Below are 23,165 nucleotides of genomic sequence, written 5' to 3'. Positions count from 1 at the left end.
TAGTGTGACTTTTAAGTAGTCACTGCTAAAGCCTGAAAATACACTCAAACACTTTTCTACCTCTTTACATCATGTTAATTATACTTCTTATTTAACTTAGTACAACTTCAGGAAATCCTTTCATGTATTGTTAAATGATAAAAGTACACAAACAAATGCAGTTTTCCAGAGGTACTGTGTCAGAAAATATTTGCTTTCAATATTTGATTTGGCTTAGTTGGTTTGAGGTTAAATGTTGAATGGATGCTAGGAATGAATGATAGTAAATATGATTTGGCTTTGCTTGTTATCTACTCTAAAACAGCCCATCGTGTACATTTTGAATACTTGTTATTCTGTGTTTGCTGGTATCTGATATATTTGGCTTTTGTACTCGAACTTTGACAAACTCTCCACATACACTTCTTTTACCTAACTCTGTTTTTCATATCAATCTTTCACCACAACCATCACTGTACTGTATATAGAGTTAATCTGGTTAGGGCCAAACCATTTTGTTACTCACTGCTACTACAACTTGCTACCCAGCAGCCATATCACTCTGTAACTCACAACTGACAACCCACTGAAGCTCAGCAGGTGTGAGCCTGGTCAGTACCTGGATGGGAGACCTCCTGGGAAAAACTAAGGTTGCTGCTGGAAGAGGTGTTAGTGGGGCCAGCAGGGGGCGCTCACCCTGCGGTCCATGTGGGTCCTAATGCCCCAGTATAGTGACGAGGACAATATACTGTAAACAGGCGCCATGCTTCGGATGAGACGTAAAACTGAGGTCCTGACTCTCTGTGGTCATTAAAAATCCCAGGACATTTCTCGAAAAGAGTAGGTGTAACCAATGCATCCATTGGTCCCATTGGTCCTTGTCAATCATGACCTCCTAATAATCCCCATCAATTAATTGGCTTCATTACTCTGCTCTCCTCCCCACTGATAGCTGATGAGTGATGAGCGTTCTGGTGCACCAGGTGGATGCTGCACATTTGTGGTGGTGGAGGGGAGTCCCCATTACCTGTAAAGCGCTTTTGAGTGTCCAGAAAAGTGCTATATGTGTTAGCAATTATTATTATTAATTACTACTATTTTATCTGTTGATGCCAGAACTTGTTCTAATGTGTACATAAACTGAGTTTCTAATGAAAAACTCTTCATAGTAATAACTTTAAAGTAAAAAGGATATAAGCAGTGATAGAAATCTTTCTATGGATGTATACATACAGTATATACTGTATATTTTACCTCAATTATCTACTGTAAGTGTTTGCTTTTGTCTGATAAATAATTTTATTTCTCCAAAACTTATATTAGGAACCTAAAATTGAATTGTCCTTGTAAATTACTGGATATAAAATATTTAACTGCAGAACGGCAAGAGTAATGGATACCTTCTTTTTCTCAGGTTCACCCATTAACACACTAATTATAATTATCTTCCAAGACTACAACATTTAATGACAATAACAGAGCAGGTTAAAACAAAGGTAGCACAGAATTACAAGAGACTGCAGGCTTGCAAGCAACTTTGTTTTGCACAAATGTATATTACTTTACATGTCATTTAGAAAAAAGATGAAAATATTAAAGATCTAATGACATTTGTACTGGGCAAATAGAATGTTAATGCATTCATTAAAAAGACTTGCTGCTCAGCATGTATATGGAACATATTATCCACTATACTACTTCAAAATTAAATTTTACAAGATTCTAATGACCATATCCATCTTGCTTGTGGACTTGTAATAGGAGTACAAAGCCACTATAATGTTATGATGGTTATTACAGTATATACCACATCAGGAATTATTCTCACAGTAATGAAGGAATCCACTCTTGGGGAAAACAAAAACACCAACATTTCATGATGTACAGTTTCTCGAGGCTGTTGACAAAGCCAGAACTAGGAACCCAATAATTAAGTATAATTTAAAAAAAAAACATTTGGGTATTTTAATTAATTCTGAGGAAAGTCAATGCAGTTCCAAAGAGGGAAAAAAATCAATAGCAGTGAGACACATCAGTAATGTAAAAGCTATGTCAAGTGGGATGCACCAAGTTACAGGAAGAACTGAATAGAAGTGAAGTGACCTTGTAATGTTTTTGCCTTGTGAGAAAGGAGGAACAAAGCAACAAACGCTTTTTATTTTGCTTTAAACACTTTCTGCTCAGTCATTCAGAGGAATGAAATAAAAACAGCTGCCAAGTGTTATAAACGGATAACTTGTAGCTTTTGTCCTATAGGATTAGATACTTTCTCTTGTTCAGTTTTTGAAGAATAAAGGTTCTTGATTTGATTTCAGCAGAAATCAGCAAGGACATAACATCAATTATATGTAATTATACTGTAGCTTCACAACTGGATTGAATTTGTTTAATATTTTAGGTTAAAATGACCTTCACCATCTCCTTACATTATTCTAGAATGTTCAACTTTACATCAACAGCTCTAACACAATACCAGTAAAAGCAGAGAAAACTATACTCATGTACAGTGATAATAGCAAAAGATGGAACACCACCAAAAACTAACCAGCCATTGGCCCATATGTCATATGACATCTCTCTCTTTAATGATTCGTTGGGCTTAGGAAGCGAAGAAAGTCCTGTTACAAACCATAATTGCAATAAAAGCTAGCATACAGACATCCGTAAAAAACACTTTTGTTTCAAGCACAAGGATTTGAAATATGTGAATAATTTAAAGAAAATATCAATCTGGTTAGGAAATTATAGTGACTCATCTTGTAAATGCCTCTGTTTAGAGTGTTAGGTAAATCTCTTCACCTACTGTACAGATTGTCCATTCCATTCAGAAGTGACTTTTTTTTCTCCTGACGGCACACAAATTGTTGAGTGTTGCTGAGTAAAGTCACAGGGAGAATCTTAGTTTACTAAGGCTGGCACCTCTTGTCACTGGCTGCATGTTTGGAGTCTTCATTTATCACTGCGTCTCTGCAACAGAGCTCTTTCAATATTTGAAGATATTTTGGTGACATGATTGACTAGAAAACTGAGTAGTGTTTAATTTGCCTGCAGTGGGGGCTAGACTTTTGGCATAGCCAATGTCGCTGCTGTTTGGAGGAGGCACTACAGTATGTCTGATAGTAAATGACAGTAAATATCAAAACTTCGGAAAACATCTAAAACTTTTAGTATACCCAGCTATTGATCCCTGATTACAGCATGAAGTAAAAGATCATTGTCCACTGCATTTCACTCTTGGGGTTACAAAACAGATAAATAATATTATTGCAAACATTAATTTTTGTGTATTTAATAAAATGTAATGGCATTATAATAATCTAACTTTATAAGTTCGGTATTTGGTGATGGCTTGTTAATATCCATTAATACTTCAAAAAGTGACAGCTCCACTAAACATTCCACCAATGACTTACAATATAAAATGTGATTCTTTAAGTTCAGGCTTGCTTTGGCTTAATATAAAGGTAATAGTAGAATTTAAACCGTTAGGTAACATATTCGTGAGCACACAGTAGAAATTTGGACTACTGTTACTGTAGTTACAAAAGATTTTCACAGCTTACTTCAATAGTCACATTCAAACTGTTAGAAATTCTCTCTTCACCCACAGTCGAGTGTGCACTTACATTTTTGAATCCCCTGTAGAGGATCTGTAGCTCCTTCTTTGTGAATTTGGTTTGTGCCTCCAGTTGTTCCAGTCCTTCAGGACGATGACGGACTGTGGCCAATTCCAGTTCATCTTCAACGCTGTCTGTAACACATGAGGCACAACATGAGAGGAAAGCCAAACATACAGAATACATTGAGATATACCAGTAATATGGGGAGTTACTGAATAGAATTAAGATACCATAATAGTAAAAAAAAGTGTCTGGTACTCTTAAGCTTTAGTATTGTTGTGCCGAACAAAATGACAGCAATTCTGGTGTAGCAGAGGTCTTCTTTATTACATACTGTATGCTTATGGGAGCCCAGCTCTTGCTAGCCAAAGAAAAACAGCAAAAAGGTGATCTTTTATACAGTGTAATCAAAACACGTTAAAACAAGTCTCTGTTGTTGTTTTGATTTAGACTATTTGCCACCAGGACCTGCTCAAAGCTCAACTGATAAAAGTGTTAACTTTGAAAGCAGGCCGAGATCTATGGAACAGATATTATGAGAATAGTTGGCCAGTCCAACTAATTGTACTCTCAACTCTTGGAGAACCAGCAGTTCTTGTGATTTTTGGCTCCTCACTGCTTGTAGTGACCTTAGTGCAAGTTCTGCTTATTCATCAATAGTTCCTAATATTGTGAAGCTTGCAGCATGTCAAAAGATACAGTAAATTACTCTTAAGGTGGGCATTAGTGGTACAATAAATTGCATACTGTTGTAAAAGATCCTTTCAATATTTTATTTTGTAAATGCAGAAACTATATCTTATTTTATATATGATATTGACAGACCAATTAATGGATTTGGAGCCAGCTATTTGCAATAGAAATTAAATTCTAAACAAGTTTACACAGACTTATTTAATAATATATTATTTTGTAGTGCCTAACTGAATGTCTGAAGATCTGGGCCTGGATAACATCAAACTGTTTTCATTGGCATCGATAGTTGCTCATCATCAAACACTAGCTTTACCAGTTTTAATTCTGAAAGTGGGTAGAACACTAAGTTAAATATACTGTAGGCCCTAGTAAAAGTGATTTAAACTTTCTTTCACAAATATCTGCGAAAGTCAGTCTCTTCACATGGTCTCACCTAAGGGCACCTACTGTAGCTTGAGCAGAATTTTGGAGGGACATTTTTACTTGTTTTACTTTTTCCGCCTAACTGTACAAGAGAATATGATGATGTTTAGCTATAAATTAAATCACAAATAGATTAATTTAACAGAAAACCACGATTGCATATGCAACCTGTCCTTTCTTTTAAATTCAAAGAAAACAGCTGTTGTATAGTATACCGGCATATTGATGGGAAGCCCAGAGTTAGTACCACTGAGGGGTGGTAGGTGGTGGGAAGAGATTTTGTGCATTGAAGGGAATGTGTTTTTCATGCAGTTAATGTTTCTTCATTATATTTAAGTTCTGAAGCATTTAAAGTAAATAAAAGAATGTTCACAGAAAAACAAAAAAACTTCATGTTTCAACAACACTTCAATCCAAATGTTGAATCCCATGTTCCAGGGCTGTATTGTGCTTTGTATTTTATTTTGTTTGTTACATACTGTATGCAAACATCATGTATAAGTACACAACATACATGAATAGAGGGACTTCAGACTAAGACAAACACATGAGGATGGCTTGAGGTACAGTATAATGGAGGAGTGAATGATATTAACCTCTGTAGAATGGATTCCACGATACCTTCTTGATCCTTAAGGAAGGATCTGGGGTTGCAAATGTGTTTAAAGGGATTTCATTATGTTACTATAAAATATTTCTTCGTAAGGTTTTATTTTATCTGGACAGTAATAACAATGTCTCCTGATTTGAATAGGCATAAAGATTAATTATAAATTAAAAAAAACTCTAAACAGATATACATGGATTACAAATAATTTATTTGGTATTTATTGTACGTTTGGTAGTTCATATGTACTGCACTGGGAAGATCTTTGGTTCCTGTTGCTGTGACATTACTTCATAACATGAAAAAAACAGAGCAGTCCATTTCCTTTTAAGGGCCTGAGCAGGCTGATGCCAATTTATCTGGGTCAGAGATCTGAATCTTTTGTGTCCATGCCTTGCTTGATGTACAACAAAATATTACATCTTTTCAGTTTCATTTCACAGCAGCTGCTTGTGAAACAGCATGTCATTGATGCTCTTGAAATTTCCAGGCTGCCTAACTGAGGGCAGTAGCTGGATTCCCTAACTTAATGTCTTAGGGGTTTTAAAGGACAATATTCATCAATATCTATCAAAATAGCTTTCTTATACTATACTGTACACTTTTTTAAAAAGTAAATTGTTCCATTAGAGAACTATGATGGAATTAAATAGCACTATGATAAAGACAATCTGGAGATCTTTGGGATAGTTACAGAAAACTGCACTGTTTTAACAATTTATATTTGAAATTCAATGATTAGCCTCCACAAACCTATTCATGAGTTTGTAATGATGGTAACATTTTTCACCATAGTCATGCCTCAGGTTTGCTGTGCTCCCAGGCAGACTTCAACGTTCTACTTTTAAACACCTACAGTTGTAATGCTTTAAATGATTAATTTAATCGGTGGTTACACTTTGGATTTCATGTGTTTACATTCTTGAAATGCACAAAACATCCATCCATCAACAGAAAGTCATATTTTCTGGTGACGGACGCACAAAGCTAGAGAATATCCTACTAATGCAGGGAGCACAGTGAGGTAGATTATTCATAATATAATTAGTCTTTTACCTATGAGAAAGACTTGTGTTTTTGTTGAATTTTTCCTCCTTTAGACAATGTGACTAAGCAATAAAAAGAGACTATACACATTGACTGTTACAATATAATTTAAGAATTCTGATGTAATGTGCAATACGGATCTCTAATTTAATCTAGGAAATAATATGGTCAAAGTTGACACTCCAATGTAATATGTGTATTTGAAGTGGTTTCTAATGTTTGCCCCCATGTGGACCACAGGGGTTGTAGTTCATATTGTAATCTGAATTTTCCACGTGTCCAGTGGTAAGGCACAGCAAGAACAATATACAGTATTGACCATTAAGCACAGTGCTTGACTTACAGTAACTGGAAAATGTGTCATGAGTTTTCAAAGTATTATATATAACAGTTTGTGAGTCACCAGAGTGCCATGGAGCAGCCAAAATGTAATACAGTATATACAGTACAGTAGTTAAACCTAAATCTAAATCAAGGAACCTTATGCTAAAATTGTACAATGAACCTCATTAAAATATTGCGTAATATTTTGGACATGTCTTATGACCACAACATACAGTATATTCCTATATCTTACAGAGTCTGCTATTCTTAGCTCCTAATTTTATGAGAATGTCCTACATTTTCCTTTTTCTTGTGTATCACATCTCATATAAGACCTTTGACATCATAGTATTTTTCCTGAGACTTCATCTTTAACATGTCAATTAACTGAATCAGCAAAAATAGATTGTCTACATTTTTACATAAAAGTGAGAGGAAAAGAAATGCAGAGGTATTACTCTATAGATGAAAAAAAAGCAAATCAAATGTCCTTTTAATACTGTAGGTCTGTCTCTGGAATGGTTAGGTCACTCTGTTGGCTGTACAAATGTGACACTTCCACATTGGAGGATTTTTACAGTGTGCCGTCCAGAGTTGATGCCTTCAAGTCAATTGAATCTACAGGAGGCTGATATCTTAGAGATTGATTTCAGGAATGGGAGAATACATCAGTGTTTGCTAGGAGCTCTGTTTTATCTTAGATAACAAACACAGACATGAACAAAAAGAGCCGACATTAAGAAATGTAGTGTTATTATTTAAGAACAGAAGAACAGTTACCAAGAAGAGGAGGCCATTCAGCCCATCTAGCCCATTTGAACATAGCTAATTGATCCAAGTATCTCATCCAATTATTTCTTGAAAGAAGTCACCGTATCAGTTTCAGCAACCTGGTGGGATTACTTGTTCTCATACTCCCAGGGAATCTGGGAAAAAGATTAGCTCCTGTTCTCAATTTTAAATGCACTTTTCACTTGCCCTGTCTCTGGGTAGATTAAATCCAGTGCACCATAGTCATACGGTGTTTATACAGGATTTTCCTCCATTGACGAATTTATCAGGAAAAACAAACACCTAATTTCATAGGTGTGTGTGCATCAAATTAGAATTTGAAGAAAGAAATCACAAGAAATTGTGATGATTTGCCATCATTTTATACAGTAATTATGTTATGGCAACATAGTACGGTGAGATGACAAAAACAAGGTACTGCAGTTCAACCAACATTGTCTATGAAGGTACTATTCATGTATGTGTGAGACACTTGAAAAGCACTACAATTACCCTACAACAGTATACTCCGGAGACAGCACGGTCTTTTGCCATTTATATGATGAATTCTGCAGCAACCAAAACTGTATGACAGAGGAGGCTGGAAACCAAAGCAGTCAACCCCTTTAAAGGCAACGTAGTTTTAGAGAAAACTATTTCAGGCTGATTAAGCTAAGAACAGCAATCCCTTTTCAAATGTGTCAGAAGCTGCGCTTAACCAAACCATGACTCCTGAACTCAACCACTGAACCCGGGGAATTCCAGCCAACATATTAATGATCTTACATAGCTTCTACATAAATAATATTATCCAGAGAATATGCCATCTTTCTACATGCCACTGCATTGAGTAGTAGATGATTTGAAATGGCCCTGAGAACCCCTTAGAATGATTACTGAGAAAGCACTTTATAATTCACCCAGGATGGTATAATTTGGAATGTTATATTCATACTTTACCTTAGTTTGATGTGAAAATAGATGAGAAGAAGTATTTGACCTTTCTGGAGGCAGACATTGCAGACAGAATTTCAAATTGAAATTCTACTGAAGGGGTTCTGATTTGTAAGTGGTGTTTCATCTGTCCTGAGGTTTACTCAAACTGCTTTGACATTGTGCTCAGCATGAAAATGTGTTCAGTGAGGGAAAGACTGATGGATTTCTTGGTTTCTTTTTTCAAACATGCAAAATAAGGAGGGGGTGGGGTTCTTAGAAGTGTAACTTTCTTTTCTTCTCAGCCTTTGAAGCTGGCTAACTCTCCTCTCAGATCAGACAAGCACATTAGCCTGTTTTCACATATCATCCATGTTGTGATTTTCTACAAGTCACATTTACTCTATATCTCAAGCTACAGACATCATGTGGTTTAGGGTCTGAGCTATAGAGAATACAGGAGGTGTAATATACTGTATCAGTGGCATTACTGTAACTCTCACGCACTGGATGTGGAGTAGTGGAATTCAATATGACTTCAACTGCATTGGCCAAGAGGTTTTTACATGTAAACTATGAAAGAACTGGATTGGGCCATGATGGAAATAGGGGAACTAAAATCCTGGGTTTTATGATAGGAAACATTTTTGAACCAAGAGCCTTCAAAGACAGAATAATGTTTGTCAGAAAATGACCAATTAATAATGTTGGGAATTCTGAGTTTCACATACCTCCAAGTTGTACTACAAGGTTAGAACTTTTTTGTTAGTGTGTAGAAATAAAATATACTGTATACGTATATAATCTTTAAAAAAATCTGTAGACTGGTGCTAAACACTAGTACAGAAATCAGTTATTATCTTTATTGTTACCTGCATATCTGACTACAACCATCAAACAGTGCTGTAGTTATTCCATGGAGGTTAATGATGCTGGATTTCAAACCATTGGCCTTTTGATCAGATGCACTGTCAGTTAAAGAGCTGGTTTATTTTACTAATTCAATATTCATATTAGTTTTTTTTCCTCCTGAAGGATAAACTATTGAAAGGGAAATATACCTTTAAGAATTCTTTCATGTTGTTTCTTCCGATTTGAAGAATAAAATGCTAATGGTAAAATGCTACTATTTTGCTCAGAGAAATTGAAACAGATGCTTACTTTCTCCTGCACGATAAACTTTATTTTCTTTATGTAATAGGCTTTTGGCAAAAAACAGATGATGTGATCACTACAGAGAGTCATAAAAGAATTGCTTGCCTGTGGATCATACAAAGCTGTCATCATTTAATCCATTGGGGTATGTACCACAGGCGTATTTTGATCTGACAGTGTGAGTCACAAGACCAACCAGTTCTGGATTTTTGTTAAAACCACCACATGCAGAGCTTTAGAAAAGAGGGATAAGAAAATGAAAGAAATAACTTGCTTTGGTTATCTGTTGATGTCTTTTTGGCAGCTGAGCAAGAAAAGAGCTTCAAAAGTCGCTCTTTAATACTGCGTTTGGTGCTGCTCTGAGGGTAGATGAAACCTAGAAGATATATCATCAGTCTTGGTTAATGCCCATGTCCCAGAAACAAGTGCAATGCATGCTGCTGTTCACAAAACACAGCAATGTTGTGTAACTTAAGAGCGGAAACTTGCATCAGGCAAAAGCAGTCAAGGGGTTCAAACATTTCAATTCAAGGCAAAAATAATTTGAAAGATTGAAGTACTGTACAGTATACTACTGTATATCCATTTATTGTGAGAACTCGACACATGACTCGTACAGTAAATGCCACTGTAGATGCCTACCAATAGCAACACTGATGGAATAAAACGTATTGTTAAAATACAGAGATCTGGTGCAGATAGGTTAAAAATTGATCCAGACCTCAAAAACAGACATTATAAAACAGTTTCAGAACATTTTTCCTGTATTCTTGAAAGGTTAAAATAACATGTTAGTAATCTGACAGGTTTGCTAGAAGCCTAAAATCTGTTTATTCTGGGGAATCTTTAATGTCAATCCTTGCTAATGATCCTAGCAATGATCATTCCAATTATATTTTAGGAGGCAAAGAAGCAAAACAGTTTTGAAATGTGAACTGTAATACCTTCACAAAACTGTCCAAATGCAATTTAGTTTACCTTAGCAAAAAGGGGTACCATTTTGGTTTTACTCCCTTACAATTAATGGCATAGCCCATCAAAAATAAAACTTACCATTATACACATATTGTATCTCATAATCTTAAAGTATTATCCCTGGACAGGGACAAGACCAATGACCATGCTTTTCCTTGTACCTTTTTATGATTGAAGCATGTCAATTCATTTTAATATAGTTAGCTAATGAAACTAAAATACTGTAAAATAATGTATAGATAATTTAAAATTTATCAGTTCTCAATCACAGCATTTTTTGAAAAATCATTGTTTTTATGGGTATTTTAGTGAGAATGCAATTAAACTACTGCACATCTATATTAACAAAGGCTGCTTTTTTGTTAATACTGCTTTAGCTTGCTATTAATAATATAATGGATTATGCAGCAAACTAGGAGGAAACAACTCAAGTTAGTATTTTTGGTTGTAGTTAAAAAGTTCAGTATTGTGTTAATCAGAAAGCAATTTATTTTCTTTTAGCCCACTAAAATCATTTGCAAATAAATGACTCTGTACTATCACATTGGTCAGGGGTCACAGGTAATAAATGTTCTTAGAAAACAATTGTTCAGCAGTTGTTATTTTAGTAAAGTGCTGACTGCTTTTGTTAAGAGCAAAAATGGCTTCAAATGTTCAGCTCTGATTTCCTGAAGGAACATGACCCTATCTCTTAGGAACATCACTACACATTAGTCTTATTAAAAACAGATATATACTGTAATAACAACATTGCTTGTGAACTGCCTGATGTTAAACTTGCATTCATAGAAATATGGTTGGGTTGAAATGTTTTTGCTGTTATATTAATGGCAATAAGAAACACTATAAATTATCTATGTCAACAATTAATGATATTGGATACAATTTAGAAAATATTACATAACTGGAAGCCTAACATTTAGGTTAAGTGTATAGTTCAGACTATGGTCAAGATTGTGTTCCTTGTTTCTTATTAGACTATACATTTCCTTAAGCATGTTTCTTTTAAAATATAGCGTATTTTAAAAGTTGCTGATATATGAATTGATTTTTGCACCAGTTACAATTTTTGTTTTGTTTGACATTATACTCATGCTGGCAGACATCTTATACAGTATTTAGGTATTGGTTACACAGCAAAAGAAATGAATATCAACTAATTCTTAAACTAAACAAACAGCTCCATCTTCAACCCAAACAATATTTAGCAGAATACTTTTTTTGCATAACTTCTAAAGTCATGAAATTTGTTTTATGCCTGCTGTGAACATTTTCCATTGTTGTCACTAACACTATCATTGCTCTTCTGCCAGAGAAACTGCATTCCTTTCACTGAGTTGAGAGGGTACTATCTCTCCTGTCATCACTGTCATTATTTTACTTTAAATCACAGATAGCAGCAGGGGCTGAGGAAAAGCTATGTGTGGCCCTGCTATCCATCTAAGATTAAGAAGGCATCAGCTGGCAGGGTAATCATTTCTATTGTGACCACATTTCATTACATTCCCATAAGTAAATCTGAGGAGTTTGTGAGAAATACAATTTCACAGTGTTGAAAACATCCATCATGAATCTAAAGAACTTTAAAGAAAAGCTGATATTTTTACCTTTGTAGAGTATAAAAAAGAGATTAAATAAATTTGGCATAAATTTAGACTAATATCAAATCAAAAATGTTTTTCTACAGTCCTTAGAATCTGAGAGCTACATTCTAATATAACAATCTTAAAATTAACAATGTTAATTCAAATGAGTTTCCCGTTGGTACATATGGTGAAGGGGTAGAGTGAGTTAAACACAATCAGGACTGGCAGTAAATGAATGAGTAGCAGTTTTCAACATACAGGTTAACTAAGCATGTAAGCATAAGCAAATGTATCAAGTTAGAGCCAAAGTTAGAAGCCAACCATCCTGCAGGGTCAGTGGCTTGAGTCTAAATGTCAAGTTTTACTGTTTTTTTAATGGCTCAGTGGCAACAACATGTCCTGGACCAGTATCTAAGCAATCATCTGTACATGTAATAATAGTTTCATAACAGCACTTAATAGTTTCAAGGTAGTGTGTTTAAAGGGAAAATGAAGTAAGAGGCTAAAAGGTGTTGTGAAATGCATGGATACGGTGATTGAATATTGGCTATACAGAAGCTGTACACACCCTGTACAATATAGAATTAAGACATGACCACCATGCCCCCAGCTGTCCACTCCTGGCTTAATAAGCAAAATAATTGGTAAACCATCCAAAAAAGATTACCATTTTTTTAAACTGTTGATATATAGTAGTTTTTATACTGTTTCTTCTCTTGAATGTACGTTATTCTCAGGATGGCACCCGATTCATCCTCTACAATAGTGCAGTATCCACCTTGGTGATGCGTGACAGCCAATTCTGCACCATGAGCATCACTACATAGTAGATCAGGTGGGGAAGTGAGAAACTGCTTCACTAAGAGTATTTAGGCAGGTCAGACTTTTCAAAACCAGGGTGGAAGTGAGCTAGGACCCTGGGATTAATATGACTATTTGTTTAAGAAGTTTCATGCAATGTTTTATGAACAAGTGATCAGGACCTTGGTGTAACTTCTCAAGCAAACTACAAAAACCCCTATAGCAAAGTGTTTACGGTTACCATGCTAGGGGAATGGTGTAAAAAGTTTAAAAGTCTCCTATTCTGGTACTCACCATGCCCTAACTTGCTTAGCTACAGTACATGGTGGTCTCTCTGCTATTTAAGAGGATATGCAAACTATGTAGGATATTTAAACTAATAAATTAAATTGAAATAAGTTTTGTATTTATTTATGTATTGTGCACATTTAATCAGAGAAATCACATTATTTTCATAGTTCTCAGTTAGGAACCTTTGTGACAAACTATTGTAGTAATACGGTTTTCAATTATTACATTATTACCCTGCATGGCCAGGGTGTGTAACCTGTCTGAGCAGGAGTATCTGCTGGGTTTTGTATTATTTGCTCTACATACTGTACAGTAGCTAATTTACTGATTGCTTCTAAAATCACTTCTGGCATTCTGGGCATCCTCATGCTGATCAATCAGCCAGTTAAGCTCTCGTGTTGTAAGCTTCAAAGTGTTTATGGATTACTGTCAATTAAAACTCAGGGATGCAGTCCTTACCACAATGTTATCCTGTTTAGAACCACAGTATACCATATCTGTTACAATACAAACCATTTTTTTTGCCCTGTTTCAATGCATTAAAAAGGATTGATTGACAAATACATTCCTTAATGCAATACATGCACAGTGCACATCATGTTTGTTCATCGAATGCATTTAGTACTTTTGCCTTCCAACAAACTGCTAACCTTCTCAAAGATATCTCTCAATAACCAAAGCACATAATGCAAATCATCATTAAAATCATAAGAGGCTTATCTGAGTAGTGATTTATGAGAGGTAATGTAGCATATGAACAGTTAATGCATATTAAGCAAAGCCCATTAGAGTTTTCAGTCACTGAAGTCTATTAAAGGTAAACAGACAACATGAGTGATCCTAAACAATCTTTAATTTTTAAATACATTTGAATAAGCTAAGACCAGAGAAATATACTGACCAAAGAAATATCCTGACACTGGCTTCACTAAGAAGGATTAGGCTAGGCAAAAAACCATTGCCTAAACATCACCCAAGTTCTTACATTACTAAACAGTAAAAGCTATTTCTAAACATCCACTGTATTGTTAATGTATTGACAAAAATGCAAGAAGCACTTTACAAAGATTATTAAGACTGTCCCGAGCATAATACACAATACTTTACTGTCAATCACACACATAATATCCACATTTTAAATTAACACCCCCAAATCATAATAGTTGCTCATGCTCATTAAAATACTGGTCACCACATTAAAAAAATGCTGCTCTGGAAAGAAGAGTGAACTGGTATATCTCTAGACTTAAAGTAATGTCATACTCTTAACATTACCTCAAAACAGAGGACACTCAAGAAAAGATAATGTACATACTGTATATTTAGAACAAAACAGAAGGATCTTCTTTCAAAAAAAAAGGTTGGGGGTGTGAAGAATAAATTACTTAACTATGTCATGAAAGCTAATTCAATAATATCCTTCTAAAAACAGCCTGGATCTATAAATGTCTAGCAATGAAAGAAGAAAGACAGATAAAACATCCTACTTTCATTTGTAACCTTAAAACAGCATACTATTTTTTGCAAATAACACTGAAACATAAATTAGTAAAAACTTACAAAAATAACTATAGGGATAAATTCATAAAAGTGGGAGTGTATATTGACAGAATTTAAATAATAATTGCATACATAAAATACTCATTTAAAGTTACCTACAGGACTTTTCAAATCTGTAGCATATAACTTTTAAGAGAACACTTTACTCTTGCAAAAATTATTTAGTTTGTAAGTCTCTTATACCAAAAATACAATAAAGAAACTGATTGAGATTCATAAAGTTACGTTAAGATACTGTAACTCAGTTTAACTGTTGGTAAATATTTTGGTCATAAATAAGAAGTGTTTTCCTAAGAAAGTGACTGTGGTGCCTGTAAAAGGAATCTAGTTCTATTCAAAGTAAGCCATACATACTGTTGGCAGGTCATTTTTTACAGTTTTCTTTAACTCCCATGGAAGTTTAGCTGAGAAGATGGTTGTGCATGTTTCTGTAAAACATCTCTACATTGACGTTAAACAAAAAAGAATTGAGAAACAGCAGGCGATGTACTGCCACATTTTTCTTAGTTCTCCTAATATTGTGAGATATTCTTTGCCAACACCCTGTTTTTTTGGACATCAAAATGTCCCCATTTATCAAAGTTTTCTTTTTAACAACAGAGTACTGTACTAAATCCCACTACTAAAGCTTGCTGTGCCCACTTAGATATGATATCACAGCACTTGTGTGCTTTGGTGCTTTGGTGTGCTTGTACTACACACAAGAACATACTGCTGTAATACATACAGCATTACATACTGCTGTTGGCAATAATTTCCCTAGAAACGTCTTACCTTGCTTTGACAATAGTTGGTTAGGTTTAAACACATTACATTTAAAATGTTATGGATCAGTTTTTATCATTCGTATGAGCTTAACATGCAGAAGTTACATAGTTATATTGTCACAGGCAGGGGGTCAAGAGGAGTTACTTCCTCGTAGTGATCCCTGGGCAACATCTCTGATGGCAAAAAGCTCTTCAAATCAAACTTACCATGCAATGCTTACCAGTAATGAATTGTACTCTGCTCTTAGAAAATAATCTAAGGGTCTTTCAAGAATCAGTGTAATGGAATAAAAACTTGTCTTAAAACGTTACAGATTTTGTTGTTCACTTTTCTTTGGGATGGGGGCAGTTATTAGGTTTCATGCAACTTCTTTGGCTGCTAAAACAACTGAAAAAAGTACAAGAATTGGGTAATGAAAAAATAACAAGAGGAAGGTATACACCTGTATCTGCCTTATAAAATATAAAAGCCATCATGATGGTGGTTATCGATACTCTAATTAATCAGAGGCACATGTTCCTGGTGTATTAATACTAAGTTATACTTACCAGAAATTTGTCAGAATAAATTCATAGCATGTTCCTCACAAGCAGGGTAATGAAAAATATTTGAAAAATACAGATGAGGATCACTTACAGACTGGGAGAAATATAAACCATGAAATGTCTGTGTAAGGGTCTGAGGTGATTTCTAATGAATAACAGATCAAAATAAAGTATATATAGCTCAGCTTTTAAAGGTTAACAAATGCGACCTTACCTTCAAATTATACAGGATTTTTTTCAATTTCTATCCTTTCCAGAAAAGTGATGTTCTCTTCCATAGTTTAGATCCGTCCCTGATCTTTGTTATACTGATGTTCATTAACATTTTTCTCTCTAATCAGTATTAACTTCACATACAGTAACTGTAACCTCTTAGGGAGATCTAAGCCACAGGTGATCACCTGATCACAATTACAACACTTTACAGATCCAATAAAATTAGATTTGCCACTTCAGTGAATTAGCTCACCAATTATAGATAGTAATAGTCACCTATTATAATAGTCACCATAGTCAACTCACACACTCATGCCAGGGCCAGTTTTACAGAAACTAACAAACTACCAGCATGTCATTGGACTATAGGATAAAACTGGAGCACATAGAAAAAAACAAATCTGGAAAGTCCTACGATGTTTGTTTTTCACATCACAAAATACAACAAAAGAACTTGGTAGGAGAAACGGAACATGACTGTAACTAAAATGCAGATATCAATTGTAAAATTGTTGGATTGGGAGGAAAACAAAACAAGCCAATCCCTACCATAATCCCTTCATTATTTTACAAGTGATCATATATTTTATTATATTTTTGGACTGAGATTAATTTGACTATGTAACCTGGTTAAGCATACTGCACATACTGTACAGTAGGTCTCAGTGGGCAGTGAATTAATTTGATATCCCATCCCTACCCCACCTTCCCTTGACCCACTCTGTCCCTTGAAAATGCTGCAGTCTGGAGTTTACAAACAGTAAATAAGGTACTTTAAGTATCTTGAGAAAACTCTCTGTTGTATATCCTGCTTTCTGCATACTTTGTTGTTTTTGTGTTGACAGTACCTTTTCATTAATTCCTAACTTACTGTGATGCATACAGTAATCAGGAAATACAAAGTGCAGTACGTATCATTTCCCAGAGAGCACCAATTAATTTGTGGAACAGTGATCATGGCCCAATGGGGAATAACAAAAACTTCTCGTGTAAGCAGTGTTAAACCTGCCATGTTACAGCATCTTGCAATAATATGGACACAGCACGCTTGTGTTATTTTCAAAATCACGAGTTTGGAAGAGATTTGGGTAAAATAATTCCCCATTTACCCACAAATCGGAGAAGCAAAGAATTCTTAACTATTTCCTTTTTTTCACCTTTCATTCAGAATCTGGTTTTCCATCACTTGCTGGATAGAAAACCAGACAGAACATTCAAAGCGGAAAAGGAAGGGAAGTTGTGCTCTCTCATCCTTCAATCCTTGGAGCTTGCAAGGGGGAAAAAAAACCTTAATCTGTCTTACCTCATTAAAAAAAAATAGTTTTTTGTCTTTATAAGTGACAGTTAATATACCTGACGTTTTTGTTTAATGAAAAATTATCAATAAAATAAAATGTTATGTTGTTTTTATGCATCTAATATTTATCCATGAAATACATGGATCAAATAAATTACGAGGCAGTTGACCATGAACAATAATATAGAATATTACATATACCATACACAATAAAATATCTTTCAACGCTTACTTATGAGAAACTATATTACAAGATATATTGCAAATGAAAAATAATGTAATAATGCATGCAAAGAGTAACATATCAATCAAAAAGTTTGGTAATTTCTTCCATAGTGTCACAATAGCTACTGTATACACAGTATGTCTGTTGGTGTACTGTGCAGTATATGTAAAAAAGAATTTTAGGAAATGCCAACTCAACTTCCCCTTAAATCATTTTTAATCATTGCTGATGTGTGTAGGGTTAACTGTACCCCAATGACAAAAATTGACCATCGCATTGAATAAATAAAAATGAAGCAAGTACAACTGAGTTGTCACGATATTAGTTCCCCCTCCTTAAGGGTGCTGCAGCCCTTTCACTCAAGATTATTCTGTGCACCTGTTTCCCATTCCCAGCCCACCTTAAAAGCCAGGCGCTGACGCTCTTCCGGGCTCTGCATCTGATTTCCATATCGTGCGAGTCCGGGACCTGGAAGCGCCTGGTCCCGTTAAGGTTTTAATCTCTGTTCCTGTTCCCCCTCCGCCGGTTCCGACCCGGCCTTCGTGTTTTTAATTCCTTCTTCTGATGGATCTCCTGGTTTTGGACTTACTCGTGTGTTTTGGATATTCCCTAAGGACTACTCTCTCGGATTGTTCGCCTCGGCCACACCTCCCCCGTGCACAAGCGCACCGTGGACACGCCCCCCTGTCTTCTGCCCCGTTTTCCTGCATGACGTTTCCCCAGTGTTTCCCCACTCCATTAGACTGTGTCGTCCGCATAGGGTCCGGAAAGAACTGTTCGTTACATGAGTATTGTAACACACCTCTATGAACTGTGTTATTTTTCTGTAATAAACAATCACTGTGAGATAAGGCCAAAACAATTTCTATGTAATTATTTCTTCTACTAATTTTGTATTTGAAATATTCCTTAGGGCCACCTCAGAAGAATTTTCTTTTTGGCAACTCGGCTGGAGGTTGTTGCTTAGTTGAAAAGAAAATGATTCATTGCGTGGCATGGATTACATGCTTCATTGCTGACATTAGTTGGCTGCGTAAGAAATGCTTCAGAGGTTTTCCTACATCAACAAATTCCAATTAATGTATCTTTTTGTCCCTTTAACACATTTTGTTGACTATTTATCATAAATCCTCCCATCTGAAACAACTGCAGTGTTTCTCTTGCACCTTTAAATGACACCAAAAGAGCTGGTTATTTTAAAAGAGCTGAGTTTTCATTCTGCTGTATTTTTGCTGGTGGGGGAGAATAACAATCAAATATGTTTTAAGAGTGTTCATTTTAATTGGGAACCACTTAATATCTGAAGTAGTGATGTATATACTTCCAAAAGTGATGTGGATACTTATCATTTACACTTGTACATGAACACTTCAGTTAGCCTGATTTCCAAAATGGGCATAGTCCAATTTCAGTGACTTAACAGCTACATTTCAATATTCGAATGTTAACAGAAATTGATACATAATGCACTAGACTATATAACGTTATATGAATATATGAATCTGTTACACAATTCAGGGTATAGAAATCACTTTCATTGTAGTTCTTCTTTTTCTTCTTTCAGAAATCAGGTGAATATTTGATCAAACTCTCAACAAGGCATTAAAGTACAGACTACATATTGTTTGTGTACTGTATATAAATTGAAATATAAAGACATGCAATTAAGGATTCTAGAATTTTGAATATTAAAATACATATATACTGTTCAATAGGGAGTTTTTTTTTACCACTTACAGTAATTTAAGCCCTGATATTGCTTGCACTAAATCTCAGTATATTCCTCTGTCAGGTCCATGAGAAATATTTATGGGGTAAGCCATGTCCCACTTTCACCAAAAGCCCAAATAAGCCCATAAAAGCAGTGTTATTTATGTATATGTGACATTAAGGCTCATTTTGTTTTGATAGGGCACCCTACAGTATATCTATTAATTTTCATGTTGCAGCTCCCTCTTTCAACATAAAATCTTCTGTCACCCCAATCAGGTTTATTCCCTACCCGTAATGTCTATTGTTTTGATGTTTAATTATTCTACGATAATGCAGAAGGTACAAAGTCATTGCTTCTTTCCTTCTGAAATGCACAAAGCAATACAATAGGCATGAATAACCATCTCAATTTCTTTCAAGAGGGTAACTGTTTCAAATCAATTTAGTTACATCACATAGGAAAACATATGTCCTGTGATACTGATAAGTCAATATCATTGTTCTGCACCTTTGAACATGTCAATTGATTAGTCAACAGCAGAGATTCAGAGAACTCAATAGGCTCAATAACCCTCACACCTTTGGGAAAAATCTTCAAATTTCTCATTTTTCCCCACAGGGACTTAAAAGGTAGAGCTCACTTGCTATTACATGAAAACAGAAATACATTTGAATATTTGGAATGTGCTTCAAATAATACTTAATATTTTCCAAAAAGGAAAAACTTTCCAGTATTTTTAATTGAATGGACCATTTATTTCTCCTGTTTCTACTCTCCCAGTCTGATATTGTCATTTATTGATCAATATAGCTCACCACTGAGATCACCAGCACAAAGAGGAAAAAACAAATATGAACTACTCCACTGACTTAACCATTCACCATATGCCATGTTCCAGACTCCACACTGCTTCACACAAGTGTTATCACCTGGATCAGCAATGCATCTTTCACTGACAAGGTAAGTCCCAGTGGTCTCTGTTGGATGGAAAACCAAGGATATTTCCATTATCCAAAAAGCCTTTTATGTTGTTGAAGGTCACAAAAAGCCACCGCTTAACCCTGAAACACGAGATGAAAGGTGGAACATACACAGGTTGCCAATCAAATTAGCCAGCATGTCTCTAGGAAGTGATGTATCCCATGCGGATACAGATCCTTGAGCTGTGAGGGAGAAGCACTAATGGCCATGTCACTGTGCAACCAGGAAAACCATGGAAACTATGTGCAATTCAAGTCATCCAAACTCCAGTTCCACTAGCTTCTGTAATAACATATAAAGCAGTTTATAATTTATGACAGATTATGAACAAGAAAAGGCAGTTGGGCTGATCTATCACATTTGGTAGCTACTAGCTAATTGATCCAATAATCTCTTCCATCCTTTTCTTGATTGAAACCGAAGTATTGGCTTCAACAAGAGCTGGATAGCCTATTCCATTTTGTTTTTAATAAAACATCCCTAATACTGTCAAAACACAAAAATGTGTAATGTAATTATACAATTCTGTATCATGGAAAAGACCACCTATACAAACAAAAATGGAACTACAGTATAACTAGACATCAAAACACTAAACAGAATTTGAAAGTATGCAATAAGTAGCAATTGAGAGACATTATAAATGACCACCAAAAGTGGAATACCCAAATTACAATAATATACAATATAACAAAACCGTTCAATATGATTGAAAGAAGTAAATATAGCTGGTCAGTAATTACTACAAGGTAGACTGTGGTGTCAAATGATATTGCTGAAGGTAATAAAAATTGATAAATGAAAATAGCCATATTCCACACAATGTAATGTCATATTTCACTGTGATGATCCACAGTTGCAGGGAAATGTAGGGCAATTATGCAAAAATACAGCAACTCCATAATTCCACAAGACAGTGGTTTAAAGATGTTTCGCTTCTTTTTGAGCTGAAGCCTTTGCCTTTTGTCTTGGTCAGAGAAACATTTTGCGGCTTAAAGACACAGGCCAACAAAAACAAGAAGAAAGATTGAATTAAATTCCATGTCTTCTTTCTGCAAGTATCACAGCTGATTTGCACCTAAGATATCATTCGAAATGAAATGTGTTCCTTGATTCAGCTACAATACTTATCTGACATATAAGCGTACTATACAGTATATGTAATTACTGTATATATATATAAAAGATCCATTACATTAACCTGATAAAATGTTAATCTCTGATACACCCTTGTCCCTAAAATGGAATAAAACAGCCTATAACTCTCCTCATAAACAAGCCTGTTGCACCAACAGGTCACCACACTGGAAAAAGCCATTCAGGGAAACGTTTAATGGCACTGCGTTCTGTCAGGATAAATTAATAATCATGGCATTAAAACTTCCTTTTGATGGTGGGACACCTTCACAAAGGTTGCAAATGATATTTGTGCAGAGTTGTGCAAGACAATGTGCCTGGTTACAAACACACACTTACCTCCAAATCCATGTTCATCAGGATCCACAGCAGTGGTCCAGAAAAAGAACGTATATACTCAAGATGTTTATTTGGATTTGAATCTTGGTTGGAATCTTAGTTAAATATCCTGATATTACACACTAAACTATTCAAGGTCTAAATTGTACTGACTATGAGTCATAAATTCCATTCCTGGAGGGCCTAGTGTTTTTTTTTCATTCCAATGAACCTCTCAGTCATACAATAGGTCTAATTATTTAATTAACTACAGTAGAAACTGTAATACTTCAAACCATGACTCTGAGGTTCAATATAGGTACAGAACCTGCACATTTAATGTAACAGTTACAGTATGTTAATTGTTCCGTTGAAAATCCAGGTTAGAATAGAATCCAAAAGGCCTTCTTATGGCTGGAGGAAGGCCATTTAAAATACCTCTTTCATTCTTTGCATTGTTCTGAAAAACAATATAATTCTTCCAATACTTCCACCCCCAAACAATTATATCACAAAAGCAAAATCAGTAAAAATATCACATTAACTGGATAAACCCTCTTTTAATGGTAGTGTTCAATGTCATTTTAGTGGTATGTTTGCATTGTGGTAGAATTGTGAAGGACAAAATGCTTTTAAGAAACACGAAATTAGGTAACCAGTGGGTGGGACATCTAATATAAAAGACAGGCCCTTAAACCTTGTTTCCTCCAGTCTCTTGCACACTGGTTACTATCCTTGGTTCCATGGAAGACCACTGTGCATTTCTGAATGTACATTTTAATTCTCATCTGTGTCTATAATTTGACCAACCAGTGGTCTAAACAAGAAAATGTCTATATTAAAGTAATCAAGTAAGATGGAGTTTAGCTGGAACAAACACTAGCAGGGAAAATAGTTCTCTTTGACTAGAGTTGGGAACCGCTGTTCTAGCAGAACTCAAAGAATAACCCTTGAGATTGTCTTTGTGATACTCTTCACTTCGATTTTATATTGTATTTTGGTTATTTTAAAACTACTTTGTTAATAAACCAACTCCTCAACCAAATGTGTTTCTTGCAGATCTGCTTGAAATACCGAGAATACTGCACAAGAACACAAGAATCACCATAACATTATGAAATGGAATGCACAAAGAGATGTAACTGCCTTTACTGCCATAGTAATATGGTGATAGGTTTTATGAGTTTATGAGGTT

The 23,165-nt window shown here is 35.2% G+C and overlaps 1 protein-coding gene across 2 annotated transcripts in view; it reads right to left on the bottom strand.

The window, feature by feature from the left end:
• The window catches only part of kcnip4a (potassium voltage-gated channel interacting protein 4a), a 159,018-nt gene that overhangs the window by 37,031 nt on the left and 98,822 nt on the right, over window positions 1-23,165 (bottom strand). For both annotated transcript variants that reach the window (XM_006629888.2, XM_015345382.2), the window contains exon 2: window positions 3,606-3,730. In XM_006629888.2, the coding sequence (XP_006629951.1) occupies window positions 3,606-3,730 (125 nt within the window). The remainder of the gene's footprint in view (window positions 1-3,605; window positions 3,731-23,165) is intronic.

Source organism: Lepisosteus oculatus, chromosome 1, assembly GCF_040954835.1.
Source record: "Lepisosteus oculatus isolate fLepOcu1 chromosome 1, fLepOcu1.hap2, whole genome shotgun sequence".
Lineage (NCBI taxonomy): Eukaryota > Metazoa > Chordata > Actinopteri > Semionotiformes > Lepisosteidae > Lepisosteus > Lepisosteus oculatus.
This window is presented reverse-complemented; position numbering and strand designations above follow the sequence as displayed.